The sequence below is a fragment of the Phascolarctos cinereus genome, unplaced genomic scaffold (genome assembly GCF_003287225.1).
Source record: "Phascolarctos cinereus isolate Bilbo 61053 unplaced genomic scaffold, phaCin_HiC Scaffold_726;HRSCAF=1367, whole genome shotgun sequence".
NCBI lineage: Eukaryota > Metazoa > Chordata > Mammalia > Diprotodontia > Phascolarctidae > Phascolarctos > Phascolarctos cinereus.
In genome coordinates this window covers 145,200,107-145,219,486 of record NW_027556098.1, presented here as the reverse complement: position 1 = coordinate 145,219,486, position 19,380 = coordinate 145,200,107, and the positions used below count along the sequence as shown (strand labels likewise).

The 19,380-nt window shown below is 36.7% G+C and overlaps 1 protein-coding gene across 3 annotated transcripts in view; it reads left to right on the top strand.

The window, feature by feature from the left end:
* Positions 1-19,380, top strand: part of EPB41L5 (erythrocyte membrane protein band 4.1 like 5) — a 135,015-nt gene that overhangs the window by 73,547 nt on the left and 42,088 nt on the right. For 2 of the 3 annotated variants that reach the window (XM_020963104.2, XM_020963106.2), the window contains exons 12-16: positions 3,282-3,451; positions 5,210-5,316; positions 6,005-6,032; positions 9,545-9,587; positions 10,104-10,219. In XM_020963104.2, coding sequence (XP_020818763.1) covers positions 3,282-3,451; positions 5,210-5,316; positions 6,005-6,032; positions 9,545-9,587; positions 10,104-10,219 — 464 coding nt within the window. Of the gene's footprint in view, positions 1-3,281; positions 3,452-5,209; positions 5,317-6,004; positions 6,033-9,544; positions 9,588-10,103; positions 10,220-13,647; positions 16,815-19,380 lie in introns of those variants that run through there. The other variant, XM_020963109.2, reaches the window with a different exon arrangement.

The window sequence follows — 19,380 nt, the reverse complement described above, 5'->3', positions numbered from 1 at the left end:
GGTCTCAGCTCATTGCTTTGGAACTACTGATCTAATCCTGTTCTTTTTTCTGGGCAAACCATCCCAAAATATAACTTCTGTATTAAAAAAATAAAATCTATGAAAGTACTCATTATTTCCTTGTTAATACATGTAAATGTCCTTTTGAGTTGTTTAAGAAACTATGTTTCATGGGACCATAGATTTTGTGCTCTGATGAACCTTAGAATCCTCTAGTCCAGGGGTGGGGAACCTGAGGCTTCAAAGCCACATGAAAAACTGAGATCTCAGCCACTCAATCCAATGGCCTTCTCTATGTGACAGCTTTGCAGCTTTTGATATTCCTTCCTTGACCTTTGTGCTGCCTCTCTGCCTCCTTCTGCCTCTCTGACTGTCCCTTTTCTGTACTTTTTACAGTCTTTTTATTCATCTTCTCCTCACTCCCCCAAAGCTCAATCCTGGGCCCTTTTCTATATCCTCTTCTCAGTGATCTCATGGGTTCATTTACAACTGTGCAAACAACCTGCAAATCTGTGTTAAGCTTTGATCTCTCAATTCTTCCTTCTACTGACAGCTGCCTCCTTGAAATATTCATCTTGACATCCCATAAACATTTCTGATAAAATACCCACAGCAGGAACTCATCATCTAACCCTCCACACTTCCATCTTCTCTGGGCTTCCCTCCTTTTGATTGAGAGCAGCACCATTCTTCCAGTCCCCTGGGTTTGCCATCTCAACTCTTCTTCACTCCTTGCACCTCTTTAGTAATATGCCAGTTCCTTTAATTCTGCCTTTCTCACATCTCTTTGCAAGGACCATTTCTTTTTTATTTTAGCTTGATCCACATCTCTCCCTCCATGTGGACAGTTAAAACCCTCAGTTTCAGGCCCCTCTTCCCTGCACTCTTGTTACAGCTCCCAATTACACTCCCAGCTCCCCTCTTCCACTTTCCTCTGTCGTGCTGAATGCTCATGCCTCATTGGGTAACTCCTCCTCTGCCTGGCATTTAAAGTTCTCACCTGTCTGTCGCCAACTTCCACCCCCCACCCTCGATTCCCTTTACATATTATTTTATCCAGAGCGATCTCCTGGCTGCTCCCAGACCTCAGCATTTCACCACTCATCTTTGTGCCTTTGCTACACTGGTTTTCCAAAAGCTTTGGAGTCTTCTGCCTCTTCATCTGTATCTCTTAGAACCAACTGTTAGCTTACTTTAAGGTTTATTTTACGTTGGCACTCCTATGAGAAGCTTTTCCTGGTTCCTCTAGTTGTTACTGTTCTCTCCCTCTTCAAATTATCTTTTATTTATTTCTTCCTATATAGATTGTGTCTCCCCAGTAAGGAAGAGACCAGTAGTGGTTTTTATCCTTATATCCTCATCACTTCTGCAAGTGTCTTACATGTAGTATGTGCTTAATAAATGTTTGAACTTAATCGAATAGTTAGTAGGAAGTTAATAAATATTTCTCAAATTAAATTGAATTGCTTTTTTGTTCTATCCTTTCTCCATTCTAATTTTTTGGCCAGCCAGTGGCACATAAGCATGAATTGGTGTACTGCTTATGATGAAGGAAGTACTTGGAGGCAGGATACAGGAACCCAACTATTTGAGTTCTTGTAACAGCTTTTCTGTTACCTCTGTAATTTTGAGCAAATCTTTTAGTCTTGGTAGGCTCCGGTTTCCATATATATACAGAATGAAATTTTTGAAATACTCGATCTCTTAAGTCCTTTTTCAGAGGTGTAAAATTAAGAGGTTGCCCCAGGTCTCTAAAGAGGATTTTGGCTTCTAGTAATTGTGCCTGAATTGTGTTTAGGTGTGGTCTTAATCTTGCTAGGTGTTATTTATGCACAAATGACTTGGTCATGTAAGCAACCCAGCCACTCAGTGAGATGATTACTCTGCCCCATTATTCTGTATTATGGTTCTCAGTAAATCTTTTTAAAATTGGGCGTCCTGATAGAAGCCTGTAGTAATCCTAATCTTTCCCTTGTCTCTCCTGGTAAAGACATCATCAGGATAGTACATGTCATCTGTGTGCTTTCCAATCACATATTCTTGGTAGAGAACGTAACTTTTTGCTGTAAGCACTATGCAACAACTGAAGACCCTGAAGTTACATGTGAATATAGCACAGTTCAGTTCTTCTCTAGTTGGGAAAGGGCAGTGGACATTTTAAATTTTGTTTAAGGGTTAGGGAATTTTCTGTATTTAGTAATATTTTTTGCCTTTCTTGCCAGTGAGAATATCTGAAATGTACTCTGCATTTTGATTTAAGTTTTGGGTTCTGGTCACTTGTCTTCAGTATGTATTTATTTTGTTGGATTTCTTGTGATGACTCATGCATGGTAACTTAGACATTCTTGGATCAATACTAGTGTTGTGAAAACAAAAGTAGGATTAATATAAAAGTGATGCTTGCCAAATTATCTTTCTTGAAAAGCAAACATCCTAATAGGTCTTTAGTCTTTATATGGGTTATGATTTTAACTATGTTGTCTCTCAGTAGAGACTGATCGTCTAAGAGATAGCTTCATCATACTAAATAGATATCATAGCCTTTATCTTAGCTGGATGAACTGTGTACAATTTGATTTACAAGTAAAATCAAAGACATGCATCTTTCTTAACTTTTGAAGGTTCTAGAGAATTTTATGATGTACTTCTCATTGTAGCATGTTTTATAAGAAAGCTAACATTGTTTAGGAGAGTACCCAGTAATGAAAAGCTAGTAAACTGTGCCAGTAGCCAGTTTGAGTTTGCTCTAGCCTGGAAATACAGTAAAGCAATCAACCCTAGGCCACAAAAGATAATGGTATTTGCTCTGACTAACTTAGGCTTTTTAAAATATTGTTGTTAAAACTTATACTTGGATATTTTCATTTTAACAGTTTCTTTTCAAGAAAGCCGACAAACTAATTCATCTCAATTGAAAGGAGTAGAGTTGAATTAGATGACACGCTTCCCCATTTTTATGGTAGTCTCATAGTGATTCCTCTTAATCTTTAGTGCCAAGGAGAATTTTTTTCATATATGCAAATCTGTGCAATGAGGTCACCTAAGTGAAACAGGAGAGAATATCTTGTGAGAGTGTAACCATACACTGTATAGGAACCCAAACCACTTACCTTGAACTCCTTCAGACTCAGTTGGAAGATAACAAATAAGTGTTTATCTTAGTTTGTCCAAATTGAGAATAGTCTGAATAGTTAGATAAAAATAAATGTTAATATTTCTGTAACTCAATATTGTATATGTTTTTGGCCTGATCTGTCTTGAATAATTTTTTTCTTTTCCAGGGGAAAGAGCAGGAGCACACATTTGTCTTTAGACTAGAGCACCCCAAAGCTTGCAAACATTTATGGAAATGTGCTGTGGAGCATCACGCTTTCTTTCGTCTCAGAGGACCCGTTCAGAAGGGGTCTAGTCGATCAGGATTTATTCGTTTAGGTTCACGGTTCAGATACAGGTCAATTTCTTGTTATACTTGGTGTCTTTCATTGAATTGTAGAATGTTATAAATAGAAAGAATCTTGATATCCTAGTTCAGTCCACTTCTTTTATAGACAGAATGTGAGGCCCTAAAGGCTTTTTTGTCACCTGAGCAGGGAAGAAAAGTGGTTTGCATTTAGAGGCTCAGAATTCATAAGAAAACTGTACGAAGTATTGGAAAGGATGGATAAGAAGAATTAAATTTTAGGTTTTAGAATGTACTCTAAAGAATCATGGGTGTTTTTCTACTTAATATTTAAAACAACAATAGTGTGTGGATTGGCTTACAAAGCAGAGTTTCTTCTCACTGAAATTTTTCAGAGGTCATTCTCTGTTATAGTTAGTAGCTTGGAAGTTGGGAGAAGAGAATGATTTTCTTAAATATTTCTGAATAGGGATAGGGACAGGTATGAGACTTGTAATTTCCTTTGTCAGAGGTTGGACTTTTACTCAGCTTTTTTGACTTTGAGACCAGCTCTCTAATCCACTCTGCCATGAAGACAATTAACTGCAAAAGCAAACTCATTTTCTGCCTCACCCTCATTGTCCTCCAAAAGAAAGAAAAATCTCAAGTTCTTAAATCATTTAATGAGGGTGAGGCATTTGGACTTGAGATAGTCAAGTTTATTAAATCATTCTTCAGGTACACATGGACTGGGACATGATAGTATAAATTTCCTTTCCTTTCTGCCCACCGCTGTACTCATTACCCCATCCCCCAAGTTCCAAGAGAATGCCTAAAGAGTGAAGGCTAAGGGCAGCTAGGTGGCTGAGTGGATAGAGCTCCAGCCTTGGAATCAGGAGGACCTGAGTTCAAATCTGGTCCAAGACACTTGACACTTACTAGCTGTATGACCCTGGGCAAGTCACTTACCCCTGACTGCCTCACCAAAAAACAAACAAAAAAAAAGTGAAGGCTTAAGATAATAATAATTAAACATTGTCCAGCTGTCCATAGGCTTATCCCATCTCAGGAATAACATAACATCTCCATTTAGAGAGGTAATACCCCACTCAAGGTTTCCACTGGTAACACCAGAATTTACCTCATTTTCTAGGTTGTTCTATCAGCTCACCTATTAGCCACCAAGGCATTTGGTGAACATGTTGAAAATACATGTCTTTATTATTAAAAGACAGATAATGCATAGGTAATACTCAGACTCCAGTAGCAAGGAGTGCATTCACAACATTAAAAGGAAAGTGCCTGTAGTATGGTTTGATGGTATGGTTTGATTTGAAACTGTTTCCCTGCCCCCAGTTTGTGGTCCCTGCTCATGTGTGCAGCCCAGCCAGCACATCCTGCTCTAGCAATCCTTAAGTACTTGTTTGTTGCCGCTGGCATTCCAGCCCCATTCTGTTAGGGCATGGCTAAGCTTAGGAACCCCCTGTTGTTTGCCCTGGAAATGCAATAGTTGCTGCCTGTGTCTGCCTCACTCCTGGAAAATTCTCTTCTCTTCCTCTTTCTTTGTGGTCCTTTTTCTCAAAGCCAAACGTGCAGTGTACTGTCAGTAAGTGCCTACACCATTCTGAGAAATATAGTCTTTCTTCACTGGTACCTTGTCTGCCACATAATTTCAGAGCCACTGATAATTTCTTAAATGTGAAGTGATGAAACCTAAGCTGAGGCTTTGAAAATGAGCTGGCAAATGTATTTGTCTGTGTAGTGTGTATCAGGTTTTTCTCAACTGGGAATTTACTGTTGTGTCTCATAATTTGTTTTACTTTATTATAGTGGGAAAACTGAGTATCAGACCACAAAAACCAATAAAGCAAGAAGGTCAACATCCTTTGAAAGACGACCCAGCAAACGGTATTCCCGACGAACGCTACAGACGAGAGGTAGAATGTGACTGAAACCATTAGCACTGCCATTACTCACAATCGTGTTTCTGTTAACTCATGTATCTTGTATAATTTGTGTTGGAGTATTGATTACAAGATCATTGGATCATGTTTAAGAAGGCTTATCCCCTTATTTCCTTAACTAAAATAATTTTTCACTGGAATGAATTCAAGTCTGTAGCTTTCTTGTGTACTCACTGCTTCATGAGTTAGTGGAGAATATGTTGTCTGTGCTAGATAGAGACTAAGTGGCCCATGTCAATCACTCATATTTACACAGTCCTTTATTTTTACACCATGTAGTTTAATTCTTATAATTGAGGTAAGTGGAGAAGATGGCATTGTTCCTATTTTGCAAAAGAGGATGTTGAGATTCAGAAACTGTAACTTTCTGGTTACAGGAATAGTAAGTAATAGTGTCTGCCTTTGAATCCATTTCATCTCTTATGCTGATTTTTAAAAAAAATTATTTCCAACCTATCCTGCTTTTCTGATTCCCACTGTCAGAGAGTGAAGATTTGATATACTTGTCAAAGGAAAATCTTCCCTGAGATTGTGCCTAGTTCCTTAACAGTAGTGCTCTTTTTCTGTACAGTGTTTTCAAGTAACGCTTTTGTTTTGATGAGCAGTTAAATAATGGTTGTGAGACTAATTGGAGGCAATCTTTTTCTCTTCTTATTCCTAGCAAATGCAGTGAAACCTGAAGAATCCAGGTAAGCAGTATTTCACATAAAGCATTAATTTCAACTTTTGGAATTGGAATGGTCTGCTTTTAGAACTTAGTAAGCATAATGAATATTGTAGACACAGGATATCAAAGCATTTGTGAAATTAAGTTGGATCATTCAGGAGTTAGTCAGCAGGTATTTACTAGGTGTTTACTATGTGTCAGACACTGTGCTAAGAACAACATTATTAAATTTATTTTCCAGATAAGCAAATTTAAAATCATTCTTATAGCTAAATTTTTATAGAACTTAGGTAGTTATTTCCAAATGTCTAACTTTCCTTTTGATATATCTGATTAATGTTTATTTTCCCAATTTCCATCTGTAATTCATCTTACATCCTACAAGCTTACATCTTTACATGCTTTCAATCTAAAGAGGAGCAAAAAAAACCCCCCAGTAAACTTTGTGGGTTTTTTAGGGAATGGGGATGAGGAGGCCTTCTGGACAGTAGATTAGATGGGATAAAAGTGAACATGTTCATGCTCACTGGGCAGGCTGACAAGTAAAAAAATAAACTACTTCTAGTGGAAAATGCCCAGTAATAGTCAAGAAACATGTTAAGCACCTACTATGTGCTGGGCAGTGTGCTAAAGCGTTGAGAGTACAAAGAATGTAAAAAGCAGTCTGTTCTGGAGGAGTTCAGAGTCTAACAGATGAAGCAACATGTCAACTATGTACAAACAAGATTATCTAGAATAAATTAGAGATAATAAAGGGAAAGCACTAGAATCAGTTGGATCAGGAAGGACTTCCCATAAATGATGGGTTTTAGGTAAAATTTGAATGGTGCTAGGAGGCAGAGAAGGGGAGGGAAAGCATTCCAGGCATGAGGACAGACTGAAAAAAGCCAGGGTTTGGGTTGCAAGGCATAAGAAGAAGTTGAATGCCAATATATTGTCCTTAGATAAGGGAATTTCAGAGTTCATGAATATGGAAGTGCTGTACATGTGGGTAGGATGATAACATCATAGGAAATTAAGTAAGTTGAGGAACTGAAGCTAGGGCATTTGAGAGCGTATGTATATATCTATCTATCTATCTAGATATATCTGTCTATATATAATCTCTATCTATATATCTACATATATCTATATCTCTATATATCTCTATATCTTATCTATATCTATAGAGATATAGATAAGATATAGAGATATATAGATATGGTGAAGTCCTCTAGTATGAGGGTAGGAATTCAGGAGAGAAAACCTGTTAACCAGACCCTGAACTCCCTAAGGAAAGGAGGGGAATATCTTGGAGGTCAGGAGGCCATAGCTACCATAAAGCTGACGGTAATTTCCAAGAGGGATTTGATAATCATGTGTTACTCTTCAAATTTTAGAAGAGTTCTATGAAGATGGCTTGAAGCAGATACTTCAACTGATAGGAATGCTTTCTGTTTAGAAGGCAGGTGCTAGTCACTTCATTGTTAGTGAAGTCTAGAAACTCGTGCCTGTCTTTGGTGTGTTGCATTTGCATCTACATAAATATTTCGTGTTACAACTAGAGCTCCAGTAATAAAATACCCTTCTCCTTTAAAATAAACAAAAAGCGACCAATTCCAGAGTAAAAGCTGAGTGATGCTGTATAGCTGGTATTTAGATACTTTAGTCTTTAAATAATACTTTTCTACTTTAAATAGTATATTAATACTTTAAGGTTTGCAGAACACTTTATATTTATTATTTGATCCTCACGAGTATTTTGTGAGTTAGGTGCTTTTATTATCCTCATTTTGCAGTAGAGGAAACTGAGGCTGAAAGCCATTAAATGCCATTCTTGCAAATCCTCTGTGTGTGTGTGCGTGTATTAAAATATACTAAATTATTCATTTATCAGAGGTACATATTATCTTAAACTGTGAATATACAGATTTGCATGAATATATGTATGTTTATGTCTCTGTGTTTATACATAATATTTTTCATATCACATTTGGTTCCAAAATATATACTACCTACCTCCCTACACGTTGATCCAACCCTTGTAAAAACAAAGAACAAAAGAGAAAAAGGGGGAGAAAAAGTCATTCAGTAAAGTATCAACCAAGTCTATCCATATATTCAGTGTTTCACATCCATTCCTCCCCTGGGCATTAGAATGCTTCCTGATGTTGCTGCTGCTGCTGCTGCCGCCTCCACTGCTACTGTGCTCCTAGTCAGTGCCTGTACCCGTGTACACAGACATCTTTGTCTGTTTTCCTAAGCTCCCCTGAACCATAGAAGTGACTCAGAATGACTTTTTCCTTGGCTTTCCTGATAATAATTTGATCTGGCACATTTTCTAGGATGCGTGTTGGGTGCTGAACAGAAATACTGACTTTCCCTCTCCCATCTTGACTCCACCCCTTCCCCGGTGCCTAGCAAAGAATGTGGCAAAGAGTAGGTGCTTAATAAATGTTTATTAATTGAAAATTAATGCAAGTGAGTAAAGAGAAATAATAAATATGTAATCTACTTAAACTTTCAAAGTTGTCAAAATAGAGAATTATATATCCAACTGTTGTAGGAAATGGGGTAGGAAACTTTGGTATTGAAATAACTTATAAGCAGTAACTAAAGGCTTAGGGAAAAGGAGGGGAAAGTAGTATGGTGAAAATAGCCCTTTATTTGGAGCCATAGGACCTTGATTCAAATACTGTTTCTACCACTTACTACCTGGATGATCTTGGGAAAGTCATTTAATCTATCTGGGTCTCATAAAGTGAGAAGGGATGGATTTCTAAGGTTCATTCCAGCTATAAAATCTGCAGTTTGTAACGAAACAAGCCGTTAAGAAAGACCTAAGGTTAGAGAATGGTCAGAGAAGTATGAACAGTTGATGGTTTCCCCAGGGATCAGTTTTAGAACCAGTTCTTTGTTTTTATAAATTATTGGAAGGAAGATGCACACCACAAGCTCTCAAGGTTTGGAGCTAACACCAGCTGGTGCAAGGGGTGGGGGGAATGAGGAAAGGTGATCCAAGAGCACATTGGGAGATGGCAGAGAAAATGCAAGAATGACTTGAAATGGTGACATTTCAAGGTGGCACCTACTGGTAAGGTTTAATATTATAGCCCATGATAAATCACGTATGAAAAGAGAAAAGGAATTATAGGAATTTGTCATGGCCCTAGACAGAAGAAAGTAACATAACTTGCCCCAAACGTAGAGATTCAATTGCCAATTGAATCAAACCTCAACTTAAAAGCAAATGTTTCCTGCTAATATATTTTGAAATAGAGATAATGATAGTTAACTTCTCTGCAAAAAAGTATGTGTGTTACTTTATTGCTTCTGTTTGAGATGTAGATAGGTACAGATAAAGATGTCTGGCTCTCTTTGTGTCTCTGTTTCTCTGTGTCTGTGTGTGGACATGTATGTATATATACGTGTGTGTGTGGGTGTGTGTATACACACCCACACACAAAGATATAAATATAGGTAGATATAGAAGTATCGAGAACTATAAATTAATCCCGTAATTAAAAAAATTGGGGATTTTTTTTTCTTTTGCAGTCTCCAGAAGAATATTTCAACTCAGAATAATGGATCCCAACAAGTAAGATCATCTTAGGGTTACTGAAATACACTAAACATCAAGAATTCTTAGGCCAGTAAACTTACTTTCCTCTTGTATGTTATTTTATTATTGTATCCTCATGTCTGTTATATTTATTAGAAAGATGAGTGGGCTGATATTAGGGATATTAGAGGTCTTAATTCCAACACTACCATATGTTAGTGGTTGAGGTTGGGCAAGTCACCCTTGCCATGTATCAATTTTGCTTTCTGTAAAGTTAATGACTTAGTGGATGTTGAAAGGACACCTCTGTAAAACATCTTTTAAAATTTCTTATCTCTGCAAAGAGAAATGGGATTAAAAATACTTGAAGTTCCTTTTAGAGTTTCTATAAATCTTAAGCCATTTGCATTGCCTTCAATCGCCAACAATCAGTATTCAGCTTTTGGTAATTTGTGTCCCTGTTGGTGTCATTCCTCTTCGCTTCCCTTTATATTGGCTGCTTGTTCTAAAATATTTAAGTAAAATTATTATTTCCACATTTTGTTCCCTAAGGTTAGGGGTACGAGGTCAACTATGCCAGTAATCTCATCCATTCCTTCTGGTCCTGTTCTGGTGGAGATAGAGAATCTTTCAAGGAGTCCAGGAATGAGCCACCATGACAGGAAATGGTTTGTAAACCCTTGACCCCAGAAAAAATGTTACTTGTATGCATGCAATCCAAATACTTAACCTTACTCTGAATTTATGTATTATTTAAGACAAACTATTCATATTTGTGAATAGAAAAGTGAATATTGATATCAGTCCAGCCCTGTGGAGATAGAGGAGTAGAGTTTGTAGGTGAGAAGGATAATAGAGTATGCTTGTTTTAAGTAGAAGACCTCCTGACTGCTAGGCTGCCCTTTAGCCTCAACTCAGGGTGTACTCCAAGGACTTGCTGCAGTAATTTTTCCTTAAAGATACTCTCCCATGGTGCCTTTTCTGAAGTGCTTCACCTCAGTTAAAAAATGTCCCCAAATAGATGGACGTTCATTACTTGTTACTTGTGGAAGTTACTTCTTCAAAGTAACATGAATATAAAATTTTAGAAGTAGTCTCCAAAGGGCATGCTAGTGGAAAATAAGCTTCACTGGGGCTAAAAAGAGGCTGAAAAATCCAGCTATGTAGAATCAGGAATATTATTTATCAAGAATGAAAGGCAGTTAAAAGATGAGAAAAAAGTATTTTGAATTGTTTGAATTCTAGCTGTTTTACATCTTTTCCCAAGATTGATAGCAAGCACATAGATATGAATAGTTTGCCTGTTGGGTATAATCAATGGTTCTCTTTCTCAAGCAAATGAAATAAAAGCAATATAATTTGGGTGGTTTTTATTGGGTACTGTGCTGCATGTATTCCATTGTGTTAGTCTGTGAAGGCGAAATAGATAATCAAATGGATTTTTCTTTGTCTTTCTTGCTCTTAGTTTGTTTAGTATCTGAAACCTAATGGGTTGTCTGTGGTGATCTCAAGGTTTCATTCGGCTCTTTATGCAAGCGGCTCTTCCTTCTCGGTGGTGGGAGCACGGTGGTTGGTGATTATTTTCGTTCAGTCTTCTCCATTTGATTTTTTGCCTAACTGCAAGGTGCTTTGCGGACACTGGATAATTTCTTAGTTTGGAATGTTTTGACTTCAGCTCCAAATAGGTCTGACCTAGTTTTTTTTTTTTTAATGCTAAATGATTTTTAATTCAGACTACTGAATCTCAGATTTAGTTGCCTCTCCTCACCATCCCTCCCCTTAAGTCTTTTACATCGTGTCGTAACGTCTACTCCAAAGCCTAGAACATAGTCATATTTGGTTTGTTTCCTAGGATGTTAGTACTTACTCCCCATTGGCAAGTAACAATCTGCCCTCCAATATACTTCAGCTGAAATAGACAGCAGGTCATTTTTTTGGAGGCTAGTTACTTTTATAGCATTTGAGTGTGCAGTCTGCCCTTTGTTACAACACTAAACATTTAATGAGGTGATAAACTCGAACTTATAGATACATCAGTTGGCTAAATATGATTCTGCAGTTCCTGCTGAGTTAAGTAGAAATGACTGTTGGAAAGAGGAGAGGTATTGGGTTTGATTGAGTTTCAGGGTTAAAAAAAATGATAGAACAATTTGGAGCTGTGTGTCATCTTTTGTATATTGTGCTGGGATCTACTAGGCTGGAATGGAGCAAAGTGGTAACACTGACAAACCATAATGAGCCCTCTCGTGCCTAATCAGAGGGATGCAGCTGAATGTATGCTGTCATTTCTTGGGAGCTGATGGATTTTTCTGCCTTTAATCCAAAATGGTTACTGCCTATAGCTGGCTCATTTCTTTTGCATGCCTTGACTGTTGATTATTGTCAGTTGATTTTGTTTGTGTTAAGATAAATAATAAAAATGGACCTCCTCTAGAAATGAGTAAATTGGTAGGATTTTGAAATACAACTTAATATGCTTCAAAAATTGGGAGTGGCTGGTAGAATTCTGTGACATATTACCCATTAGAAGTTTCATTTTCCTTTTTCTCCTTTGCTAAATAAAAGTATTGCCTTTTTAGGCGTCCCCTGTCCCCTGTGTGCCACAGTAATGGTTTGTTCAATTTTTGAACTACCAGTATTTGGGGAAATGAGGATTATACAAATGACTTTCATAGAAGAGTAAAAAACAAAGCAAAACAAAAATTAGCTACCTAAACAAGAAGTGGCATTTTGGAATTTTTTTTTGCACATGAAACTTTCTGATTGATTCAGTGTTCAAAAAAAAATCATAGGCTGTAGATTTAAATTCTGTGAATCAGCTTAGATGAACAAATATGGTTCCCAGTGAAAGGAAAGAAAACAAAGCAACCCCCCCCCAAAAAATGCTTCCAAGTTCATGGAACATCATTTATTGAATATATGAGGAATGATATAGGTTTTACTGTGATTATTAGTATGTAGTGTATGAGGGATCCATTTTGAAAATAGAGATTCTCATGTTTTTAAAAATCTATTTATTCTATCCTGTATCTCTAGTTTCTTGGTAAGAAATTTGGGGGTTTTTGCATTTAGCAAATATTGATGTAGCAAATATTACCTTTCTACAGGAGGACTATTATCAGTATTAATGAGGGAGCTTGCACATTAAATTTTACATAATCCTCTGTGTTTCATCTTGACTTTCCAATTGGATTGCTAAGCACAGTAATGCATGTACTAATGAATGTATTAAACTTGCTTTTCTGGAAAGCAGCAGAGAATCCAATTACATTGTCTGTGCCTGATGTCCTACTTCATGTTTTATTTTAATGAAGATTGAGAGAATTCTCCACTGTTAGCCTTTATAAGCTTCTCTGTAGTTTGTGTATTTCCATAGCGTATCGTTGGTAATTGGGGGAGACAATCTCAAATTCACATGCTATAATGAAATTTATGCTATAAATTAGCTATTTTCCCATAAGCAATTAGAGGTTCCTAAATCCATCTATCAGGGTTCCTATTTCCTGTTGTTTCTTGTTTTAAGACTGCTGCTTCCAAAATACCTTTCATACTTGTTTTTGTCCTTGTGGCAAAAATCACAGAAGACTTATCAAATACCCAAACATTGTTTCAGTTCTTATTTTAAATTGCAACATCAGGTGCAGTTACAATGTAATACTTTGCACTTTAGTGAAATTTTGCTTCATAAACCTGGATTTGTTTGCACTTGGGAAACCTGCCCTTATTCTGTTGCTTGTGCCCTAAGCCTCTTTTAATTTTTCTTCTTTAAACTAAGTGAGAGATATATATTTTTTAAAATTCTGTATTTGCATGGAATAGGTTTTTTTTTGTCCTATATTTGAGTTTGTCAGTTAAGTCCTTTAACACTGCCATGTGTAAACCAGCCTTTTTGTACTGGGTCTTCACATTGACATATGACATCCCTAACGTGGCAGTAGTAAAGGGGTTAGTTTGTATGTGTCCTTTCTTTGTTTCCACTCGCACACTCTTGCTTTTCTGCATCCCTTTAGTCACCTCATCTTTTACCTCTTGTACTTTCCACCCTGTCTATTTCTAATGACTAACTGTGCTCCCCTCCCACTCCCCAACCATCCAGGCTATCTGATGCCAGTGACCGCTGTCAACATGGTGGAACCCAGTGGAGCATGCCACCACCCCAGGCTGCTTGTAGAAACTACACTGACTTTGTCCATGAACGCAATGTGAAGAATTCAGGAGTCCATCGTGATGTTGACTATACTGTCCATGCAGCCATGACTGAAATATAATTGGTGGTTAGCCTGCCTGATTTAAGGCATTGGGACTGCTTTTGTGATGCTGTCTGGTGGCGTACTTTTACTAAGATGCCTTAAATCAAACCGAGGAAGGTTGAGAGGAAGCCAGTTCTCAGTGCCAGGTTTCCCTTTGTGTGGTGCTTTTTTGTACTGAGCCCTTTTGAGAAAGGGAATGCAAAGTTATATGACACAAATAATAATGCTAAGTGTTCTTGCATTGAAAAGAGTATGCATATTGTAATTTTAAGGTTTCCTTAATTTAAGTATGTTTGGTCTTTGTTGATCAGTGGGTGCCTTAGCAGATCTCTGTGTATGTATGTATGTGCACACTTGTGTGTATATGTATGCAAACACATGTATGCACATATGCAAATAATATGGTCCATTTACTTCATAGTAAAAAGATCATGGATTTCTTTTTATTTGGGAGAAGAAAGCAAAAAGCCTTAAAATTTGGAAGGAATGGCATATATTTCATCTGTGTACCTAAGGTTTTTATTTTAGTTGTTTATAATATATATTTTGAAGGAAAGAATGTGATTTAATTAAAAAAAAATAAAAATGCTGCTTGTAGTCAGCTATGTAAAAAATGTCTAATATAGGGTTTTAATCTATTCTTAACAGTAATTTTGATAAAATATTTCAGTTAGTGAAATAAATTTGCTGCTGAATAATCATTTTAAACAAAGACTAATTTCTTTCTTGCTTTCTATCTTTTTGAGGGGTTGACAGAGTTTTCCTCATCTTAGCACCAGACTCATACTCTGGTATCAGATCCAGTGTAATGTACTCTGATAGGTATTCTGTATATCCCCTCTTAAACTTAAAAAAAAATTTAATGGAAACAGATTCGACATCAATTCTGATTCTTAGAATTTGGCTCAGTTGCTAGAAGCAAATCAGTGGTGTATATGATAGCTTGCTTTCTTCTGAACTTTTCAAGTTTTCTTCCAGTTTCTTTCAGAGATACTCTGAAATTATAATGTATTTTCCTACCTAGCTTGGAGAAATGTTGTCATTTTTTCTTCAGTTTAAGCATGTACACTTTTTGGTGATTACTTAGAATCAGTAGTCCTCCTCTTTTCATAATTAGCCTGTTAATGGATACTATTTGGTAACCTAAAATAATGGTGTAAAACTCAAATAGAAATGGATCCTTGCAGGCCAGGCCACATATTGATTTAGAAAACCAAATTAACATCACAGTTAACATCTGCGTTGTGTTGTATTTTAATTTCATTTTCTTAAATATTACCCAAGTACTTTTTAATATAGTTTAGGACATACTAGGACAGAGTTTGACACTTCTCATTTAAAACAACAGGATATTTTTCTATTAGATTTTTGAATGTATCATGTTCTGAGAACTCATAATACTTCAAACTAATGAAATAACAATAAAATTAAATTCAGGAGGAGATGGAAACCCATGTTGCTTATATGTCCTAAGAAAAGCTGCTACTTAAAATTTATCCTTTAGGGTCAAGACAGGGTGTTAGAAAGCTTCCATTTTGAGCTTATGGATGCAAGCAAAGAGTAAATAGAATATATTATGTCAACAAAAGGCATAATTAAATACAGCTAAGGATAATTAGAAAGTATTTGTCATTGGTATTTTCTTTAAGTTGGAGACAGCCCCAAGGTGTTTTTTCATGAAATTTGTCTAAAACAATAAGCCTGTGTCAAAACCATCTATCCAGGCATTGTCTTTGTGTGACCCTCCTCAATGTTTTTTAAATGCTGCTTGTTTTATTTCTCAAGGGCACTATAAATAGAGTATGATGTATACACAGTTATATACCTTTTCCTTAAAAGTAGGAAACTTTTATAAGTGACTTTTAAATGGAATAGTTTTGTTTGGTTTTTTATGTTTTTGTTTTTTGGATGCTCTTCCAACTAATATGATCAGCAAGGGACCAGCTGGATTGTCAGAAACCAAAGCTACCTGATACATTAAAACGTCCGCATATAAAACATAATAACGTCCGAGGTTGAACCAAGTATAAAGGGCGTCCTAACTTCAGGCTTGTTCTGTGTCAGGAGAATAAATCAAATATGAGTTCCTGCAACTAATTGTTTGGTTGTGATCAAATTAACCACTTATAAAATAGTGCTATATTCAGTGAAGCCTGGAATGGGATTAAATTTGCATTGATTTAATGAATTTGTTCAGCAGGATCATTAATCCTAATATCCTTGTGAATTGAATTAGTGATGTACCATTCCCACTTTATAGGTAGTAAGTTTTAGAGAATACAGTGATTCAGCTGTTACATATTAAACAGATGTCAGGGGATTTCTAACTGTTGATTACAATTATTTCAATTATGTATCACCACAAAATGTTTTAAAACTTTATTCCCACACCTACTTTTGCTGATATTTAATAGATTACTCACAATATCATAATGTGATGACTTTACAAAGAAAAGTGGGATTTTATTCATTTATCCTTTATTTTAAAAAAAAGTTTCATATTAGAGGCAGCAGAGTGCCTCAGTGGACTGGACCTGGAGTCAGGAAGAGCCGAATTCAAATCCAGATTTAGTCACTTTATAGTTGTGTGACTCTGGACAAGTAACCTCCCTCCATCTCAAAATAGGGATAATAATGAACCTATCTCCCAGGATTGTTGTGAGGACAAAGTGAAATAATATTTGTAAAGCTTTTCGCAAACGTGAAACTGATATGTAAATGCTAGCACTTTGTAAACCTGAAAGCGATATGTAAATGTTAGCTGTCTGAGAGAGTTAGCTTAGTGTAGTAGATAGGGCACTGGACTAGGATTCAGTAAGACCTAGGTTCAAATCCCGCTTCAGGACCCTGGGCAAGTAATTTGCTCTCTCTCTGTGCCTCAGTTTCCTCATCTTTAAAATAATAAGTTGGATTTGATGGCCTCTGTGGTTCCTTGCAACTCTGAAATCCACAGTCCTATTATGACATATGTTTTAAAATAGAAAAATATTAATAAAATGTAACCCAAATATCCCTTCTTGACTTCTTTCTTGAATTATTGCACCTTGTATCTCTGTGAGTAGAACTGTACACACTGAAGTTTTGCAACAAATGAAATGTGTTTTATAAATTTATTAATCCACAAAAGGAGGCTTCCTCCTGAAAAGAGAGCTTGGCAGCAAATAGTCTGAGGGTGGAATATTGAACTGGTTGCATGAGCTGAGCTCTAATTGAGGGTTCTTCTTATTGAGTATGCATGGTTAATACTTTAATTACTCAGTTGGTATGTTGGAACACTTAGATGTATTACAAAGCAGTTGTTAGTATATCTTTACATACTGTGTTTCTTTGGCCAGTTTTTTACTAGAAGGTCTGAATTTTTGACCAGGTATGCTGTTTACATCTGTGTCTGAGATTGGACATATAACTCATTAGATGAACGTGTAGAAAGTAACCTTTTCCTGCTCCTCTGTTGCTCCAAATAATGTCTTTACAAGTTCACAGGTGTGAACTGCAAAAGGTAGAAAACATCATTATCTGTTATTGTAGCAGGTGTTAGGTTAAAAACAGTTACTTTTCAAAACCAGGATACTTTATCTCACATAATACTCAAAAGTTCCTAATAAGTCATCTTCAGCTGCATTCCAATTTCATAAAAAGTGAGTTATATCTTGGCTTTGTTGTGCCTTTGAAAATAAATAATTGCCATGGGTTTCATCAGTATAAATTTGTCAGTCATATCTTAAAGTTGGCGTGGTGTAGTTGATTAAAAGCCAACCTCTGAACCAGAAGAACCCGAGTTCAAATCCTGCCTCTTCATGACACCTTAGACAAGTCGCTTAGCCTTTTTGTTGTTCTGGGTAACTATCTTAAGAGCATACATTGCAGAGAAGGTTGTATTAGTAGTACATCAACGAAAATCATAGGTGCAGTCCATATTCTTATCCCTAAATCAGTTTCATGATCTCATTTTCAGTTGTTGGCTTATCATCTCCTCCTGGATATTTTGTAGCACCTCTAACTCCACATATCCGAAACTGAACTCATTCAGCTTCTTCAAACTGCCCCTTCCTCTGAACTTCCTTTTTGCTGTTGCTGGTACTACCATTCTCCTTAAATGAACCGCAGTTTCATCTTTTGACAATTTCCTCTTTCTCACTCTTTTTGCATCTTGTCAGTTGCCAAAGCTAGTCAGTTTTTACCCTTGAAGTATCTCTCAAGTTTGTCTTTTTTGGATTATTACTTCTACCATCCTGTTTCAGGTTGTCATAACCCATTGGTTGTACTATTGCAATGGAAAATGAAATAAAGTTGAATCTAACCTATTGTAATAGCCTCTCAGTTGGCACATTTTCTTTGTTTTGCCATGCTGCAATTTACTCTTTATTCAGTTGCTACAGTAATTTTCTTGATGCTTAGTTCAGACCACGTCAGTCTTTTAATTAGTGAACCAGTTCAAGAAGATCCTAAAGAGGGAGATTGTGCTTAGAGAAGTAATACATGAGCTGTTCTTTCTGTGGTTCTAAGAGTAGAGAATGAAACTGTCCTTTTACCATACAGAAATTTAAAAGGATGTTCATAATTTCAGCAGCCATGAAGTATCTTATTTTAATGACCCTGTTTTGAATGTGATTTTAAAAGGGAATGTTTATATCGGACTAAAGAGAGAGCACCATCCACTGGATTTACATGGCCAGTACACTGGGTGTAGTTGCCGTATTTCTTTGGAGTGTACCACCACTGCCTTCTCTTCACACAGGTTGGCAATGTTGATGTCATCCTGGATTCCTCTTATCCCACATATCCAGTCAGTCACTAAATGCTGTTCCTACCTTCTCAAAATCTCTGAAAATAGTCCTTTTCTGTCTGCTCACATAGCACCTCCCTAGTTCAACCCCTTATCACTTCTGTCCCAGACTGTTATTGCAATTTTTGTTGTTAAGTTGTTTCAGTCATGTTCAATTCTTCATGACCCCATTTAGGGTTTTCTTGGCAAAAATACTAGAGTGGTTTGCCATTTTCTTCTGCAGCTCATTTTACAGATGAGGAACTGAGGCAAACGGGGTTAAGTGACTTGCCCAGGGTCACACAGCTAGTAAGAGGCTGGATTTGAACTCATGAAGGTGACCCTTTCTAATTCCAAGCCCCAGGGCTCTATCTGCTGTGTCACCTATTGCTATAGCTTCCCAATTAGCCTTTCTATCTCCATTTTCTCCCCGCTCCAATCCATCTTACACAAAACCACCAAAATAATTTTCTTAGTTCAGGTCTAACCAATCCCCTACTCTATAAATTACAGTGGCTTCCTATTGTTAATAAGTACATGGGTTCTTAACCATTTTGTGTACTAGACTTCTTGGGCAAATTGGGGAACTATGAACTTCTGTGTACATAATGGAAGAAATGCTAAATTTCAAGTGGGGCTTATAAAAATAACAATGTATTTTTTTATCTGTCCTTATTCATGTACTCCCTGAAATCTATCCGTGGGGTCATTGGATATGATAAAATAAGGCATTATTCTTTTTGGCTTGTAAAGCCCATCACTACCTTAGCCTTGTTATACCTTAATCTCTTTCCTGTGTTCTGGCCAAGCCCAA